The sequence below is a fragment of the Teleopsis dalmanni genome, chromosome X, assembly GCF_002237135.1.
Source record: "Teleopsis dalmanni isolate 2A chromosome X, ASM223713v2, whole genome shotgun sequence".
Taxonomy (NCBI): domain Eukaryota; kingdom Metazoa; phylum Arthropoda; class Insecta; order Diptera; family Diopsidae; genus Teleopsis; species Teleopsis dalmanni.
In genome coordinates, this window is record NC_051848.1 from 25,685,504 (window position 1) to 25,692,050 (window position 6,547).

Here is a 6,547-nt window from a genome sequence, read left to right on the forward strand (position 1 = left end):
TAGCCATTACTGCGGCCTTCTGGTCTATCGGTCTTGTTCTGTCTTAAAATTATAATAAAACTACAAAGTTATTGTGCTTATATTTTGTCTGCCAAAACAAACTTTTTGCGGGGAGCTTGTCTATATATATATCTTTCTATTAAATTCTACCTCAAACAAATTGTAATTGAGATACATGATCATTCTATGTATGTGAGATTCATAGAATTATTGTTATTAAGAAAGACATTCTTTTAAAATTTTTCATAATATCTTTATTTAATTTAGAAACTCATTTATATATTGAAAAATAGAGATATATTATTCATTTATTGCATTTGCCACACCGTACAACATAGATTGACGCTTAAGCTATGGATATAAAATAGAGAAATTATTTATAATAACAATAATAATTCCAATAAAAAAATTAAATTTATTGACCAACATTTTGTTCTTAATTGTTTTCGATGTCACTAGTTGCACTAGAAGTTTCGGCGTCGTTCACATCAGTATCGCTCATATATTCATCATCGGAATCGTTGCTCTTATAATCCTGACGAACAATTGCTTCAGTAGCATAATGGTTAATATAATTAGTAACCATTTCTTGAAACTCTTTCGGTTCACTAGAAAACATATCAGCTGCTTTCAAATTAAGTGGATCAGTAGCATTTGGTTCTTGTAAAAGTGATGGTAGAAAATGCGAAAATACGTTATGCAAATTGTAATTGGAACGCCAAGCATTCGATATGACATCCAAGCATACTTTACCACATAATGCATCAATATTTGGATGATAAATTTGATTCAGAAAAGTAATACTTGGTGGACTTTGGGGATAGTTTGCCGGCAACGATACTCGAATTTTCCAAACTCCATTTTTATAAAAAGAGCTCTGCGGACCACGAAAAATGATATGGAAAACATCAACTCCTTTAATCGGTGTTATTTCATAATTTAACTCTAACAATCTATTGACATCATCAATTTTACGACGATCGTTGTTCATGTTGCTTTATATATAAAATTATTTACTTTTAAAAAGAGTAAAAAAAAGTCAAATGGTAGAGATTCTGAAACAGATAAAATTATAATTATAATTAATTAAAAATTTTAAATTATTTATTTTTAAAAAAGTAAATAAAAATTAAATGGTAGAGATTCTGAATTATAATTATAAATTAATTAAAAATTTTAAATTTAAATTTTAAATTTATAAAGGGGCTTTTTAGAACAGTGATAAACTACAACAACAAAAATTCATTTTATAATATTTAAATTAATTGAATATCTGACTGTCTATACAGCTGTTTCGAGTATTACCAAATACCCATCATCAGTGGTCTTGGAAAATAATTCTTGTATTTAATTATTTGTAAATAATTTTTTTTGAGAATGCACGCACCAGGAACCGAACTCGTGTCCTGCCAAATTTGAAGCTCAGAGTCAGCGCTTCTTAACCAACTGAGCTAAAGCCGTACTTGACTTTTATGTTCGCACAATTTTCTGGAGTTTTGTTAATTTGCAGTTGTAGAATAATTGAATCAAATTTTTATTTGTAAATTTTAATTTTAAATTTTAATAAAGTAAATAAAAATTAAATCGTATAAATTATAATTCTAATTATTTGCTTAATGTATGCTTAATTATTAAAAATTAAATTTATTGAATTGTTTACTTTGTGTGAACCTTAAAGGGTTTCTGTTTCTCATCATTCAATTTTGTTTATTTTAAATCCAATAAAATTTTATTGCAAATTCTGCTTCAATTGCGTAAATTTATAAACTTCAAATACTTCACACATGATTTGAAATACGTGATGTTGTTTATAATCATTCATCGCAAGTACAGCAGATGATCTTCGTATCTCAGATTGACACCAGTTAGCATCGATTTATGAATAATTTCGGTTTTCTGTAACGGCACAGAATTTGGCAAAACTTGGAGTAAGCAATGTGCTTATTTTCAGATCTCAATAATGCTCTCTATATAAATATTTAAATCAACTCAGTAGTTATTGAAAGCTATTATTATGTATTTATCATACTGTTAATTTAGGAGTTCTTCTTCATGTATTCGAAGGGCAAATGATGATCTGCGCAGAAGACAATAGCGAAACGCAATGATTTGTCTTTCAACGTTCAATCACTTCAACTTTTGTTTGTATTTGTAAAGATAACATAGATACACAGTTGAAAAAAATTATTTTTAAAAATTTTACTTAAATCAAAAATATAACCAACAGTTAAAAAAGATATATATGCACTTTTTAAAAAGAAATACAAATATTAAGTGTTTTATTTTCTGGATTTCGTATAACTGCTGAACTTTTCAATAAGATCATTACAATGTGATTGAACTTGAACTTGATTTTGAATGAGAAGAAAATAGTTTAGCAGATTTTTAGTAGGTTACCAAACTATATCTAAAATTAATCTCTTCACGAAAGTTAGTTGTTGAGTATATTAATCTAAAAATTAAAAAATATTATAGTAATAATTCTACTCACAGTGAATATATCTGATATAATTTAGTGAAACATAATAATATGTTTATTATGTATATGTGTTAAGCAAATCATTCCAGCAAATAATGTAATATTGGGAATAACCAATAACAGTTACTTCGAGGCAAATAAAAAAAACAAATATTTAAGTATATCTGAATATGAACGCTCTTCGAATACAAAACTCTCTTTTATACCAGTCGGTACCTGGTTCCTCTTCTATTTACCAATATAATTACCGATAGTTAAAATTTTAATTAAAATATATTGTCATAACTAAATTCTACGAATATATAATAAAAATAACAAATTTCCACTACATCAGTATCGTTAATCAAATATAAAATGCAAACATAAAAAAAAAATTGTCAAATTTGTATAAAAAATCAAAGAAAAGTTTTAAAACATATATCCAGCTATATATCCAGTATATATATTCACTCTTGCAAACTCATTGCAAGGTACACATTGAAATATATAATCAAAGTATAATGCCATGAAAACAGATGTTTGTACATACGTGTTTGATAACTATATACATTATATATGTTCACGTCTAATACCGAATGTGAGATATTCCGGGAAAAAAATGCGTAACGTATAACGTATTATCTAATATACTATGACCAAAACGGACATCACCAAAAAAAATTAAAAGCGGGGTTACATGACATATTTCTATCAAATATTTATATTAAAATAGATACTAAAGACAATACTAAAGAGTATTTTTATACACTATTACCAATAACTTAGATATTATTAAGTTATAATTACAGAACATGAAATATTTTGCTTTCATCAAGTTATTTAGATTGTAGTAGAAAAAAACCACGATTAAGTTGGAGAGATTATATCAACAATTATACTGTGTATACCAAAACTATAAACTAAAAACTAGAAAATAGTGATGTAGAATTAGGATTAGTATAGACAAATCTTAATGTAAAAATTGAATATTTTATTAAAATTATTTTTAAAATATAAAAAGTTTTTCGGATTCGAATAACAAAGAAAAGACAGGGACAAAAATTTTATTTAATCACCACTGATAATGAGTACTTGACAATACTCGAAACAGCGTTGTTTGGTCTGTCAAATTTCAATAAATTAAATCAAATTTTTGTCCTTGTCTTTTCTTTGCTATTCGAATTCGTCTAATTTTTAAATAGTTTCTTTTCGTCATAAAGACACGTCACTCTCGGCAGGAAAAAATTAACACATTGGTTATGAAAAGCTATTTTTAATTTAAAAAATATATTAATTAATTAATTTAATTTATGTAATTATTTTCTGTTAATTTTACTAAAGTTTTCAAATTTATTTAAAATTATTTCTCTGGATGATATATTAAAGGCACTTTCTTTTTTTTTTTCTGTCATAGTATTTGTTTTAATTTTATTTTTTTGATATTCGATTTTACACTCACTCGTTTCTAATGCATAAAATTCAAGAAGGTAAAAACTTTTCTATACGTCTATCACTTAAGAAATGAACTAATGTAATGAAATTATTTGAGTAAAATATATATTTTTCCCATATCTCCAGTTGTTGGAGCTGCCATTACATTGACAATTTCTTACTAAGCGATAAGTGTTTCCCTGTGCGATTTTCTAAGATTTTGATATAACACACCTTTTGATGACAAAGCTATACTCGAAGTTTGAAAGCAATGTCAACCGTCAGCTATATCAAATTAAACATTATATTACATAAAATATATTTTATAAAAAAAAGACTGAGATTAAGTAAAAAAGTTAAAATGTTTGATCTCACTATATTGTTGATTTTACTCATGGTATATATGAAATACAACTTCAAAACTAACCTGTGATCGTAATAAATGAGATTGTTTTTGAAAATATATGAGATGTCCACCAGACTATCTATTTCGAAGACTTCCATTGTTATGCAACTATTTCTTTTTCCTCTTCGTCTTCGCATATTTGGCATTTTAGGTTCAAGATATTAATCAATTTTTAACATGGATTCTTTCTGACTAATGTCCGGTCAACACCTTCATCAGTTCTGCCATCTTAGATCTACCCAGTAGGATTCTCATTTTCGATCAATTGTATTGTGATTATGTTAGATAAGATTTATATGGTCCATTAGAGCTTTTCATATATGTTCCATTTATCATAGAAAATGATGAATACATTTTTTCAGTAGTTTTGACTCTTTTTAGCAAAAGATTGTAGTCTAATTCTAGTCTAGTCCGTTTATCCGTAATTTCAGTTCCTCGAATTCCACAGTTTTCTGAAACCCGGATCAATGTTATTATACACTAGTTACTGACTGAATTTAGTTAAATATTTCATCATTTAATTCTTTGATTGTCAATATTTGTTTTGTTATGTCACAAATTTAAAATTAAAATCTGCATTATAAACAATTCTCCTAGACTTAGTCAAACAAAATTGCCTTAATCTTTGTGCAAATGGTAATTTAGGTATATATTGAAATCAGTTAGAATTCAAATGTGAACACTTCTTTAAAGAATTTTGTTTTATTTTGCCATTCTTACTTAACTTACAATTTTATTTTACTTGTATATTTTTTGCGGTGTATAAAAACGTAGTATCTACATTTGATCTAAGAAAAATGGCAAATGTAATAAACAAACAAAAATTCATGTATCTAAGTAGGCCAATAAGAACTATCTTAACGTGAAATATAATATACTCTAATCTCCGAGTGAGGGTTAAGGATCATGAACTCATTAGAAAAGTTACAAAACATTAGCTTTGAATTTGTAATGTACAACACTTACTTTCTTCAGATTGAGTACAATCATCATCAATACGGGAAATCACAAGTACATGAAAATTCTCGGCCATCAAAGCCAAAACATATCCATATCTTCAAAATTTCACACTAAATAAAATTAGTACTCATATTACTTTAAATATCAAAATTGATGTGGTAAATGACCTTTGTCATTTACAAAAAAATGCAGGCCTACCCTAATTCCATACTAAATACCACACTGTACAGTAATGCAATGCTCTCTTAACAACTCTCTTGTGGATTTTCACTCTATCATATCCTCAGATACGACAATTTTGTGTGTTGACATATCCACCAAGCAAAAAACTAGCCTCATCACTACAAAAACGTTTGCACAAGTAATTATCGAAAACCTTAGACTAAACACCCTTAGTTGACAGCTCCTTTGAACTGAGTTTCACAAAAGCTGATAAATTAAGATCACGAAATATATAACCATAGGTAGAAAACGTAAATTGAGTTGAGTTAATACGTGCAATGTATACCACATATATAATAATATATACTATATAGCATATATAATAGTATTTACATACCATATATCTTATATACTAATCAAGTTAAGAGAAGTGAAGTAGAAGTTCATGTTATATTAAAAACAGCAGATTTGGAGAATGACATACTTTCAATTTTTAGTTTATCCCGAAAAGAAGTCATTGGTACAGTCTTTATTAAAAATTCAATTGCAATTTCTAATTTCTGATATTATGATATTAATTTCTGATATTATTATGATATTATTATGATAAAAATGAGTATCCGGCATGCAAATAAATACTTAGTAATTCTATATATTGAAATAATATTCTACTTTTTAGTAAATCATACTGTTGTCTTACCTATGTATATAATCAGATCAGATAAGATTATATGTATTTAATTTAATAATCACAGATATTTATATATGAAAAAAATTATATATATACGACTAAGTATAATTTAATTTTAATTATCATATTAAACATATTTACGAGGCTGATATGAAGGATATCACCGACGTCTAACTAATACCACTACATTGCATTGGTGTTATCTGACTATATTCTTATAAAACCACATATTAGACAAGATATATTTAACTTCTAATTTTTTTGATTGCTTTTAAGTTCATTGCCTACGGTACTTTTATAATCGACTTAAAGAAAGAATTAAAAGACCCTTGAAATACTTTAATGGTTGATGGGTATCTTATAAAAAAATTACTTTTAAGTGCTTAAAAAAAGAATGAAAAGCTTGAAAACCAAGCTCTCTATCATCCCTAATATTTCT

The 6,547-nt window shown here is 26.7% G+C and overlaps 1 protein-coding gene across 1 annotated transcript; it reads right to left on the reverse strand.

Annotated features, from left to right (window-relative positions):
• Positions 1 to 290: 290 nt before the first annotated feature.
• Positions 291 to 1,045, reverse strand: LOC119662002 (ubiquitin-conjugating enzyme E2 H-like). The gene has a single exon (XM_038071539.1). The coding sequence runs from the start codon at positions 989 to 991 to the stop codon at positions 437 to 439; it is 555 nt and encodes a 184-aa protein (XP_037927467.1). The 5' UTR covers positions 992 to 1,045; the 3' UTR covers positions 291 to 436.
• Positions 1,046 to 6,547: the final 5,502 nt, after the last annotated feature.

Excerpts from the sequence above, each read along its gene's own strand:
- LOC119662002 (XM_038071539.1), bottom strand. The coding sequence starts at position 991 with ATGAACAACGATCGTCGTAAAATTGATGATGTCAATAGATTGTTAGAG.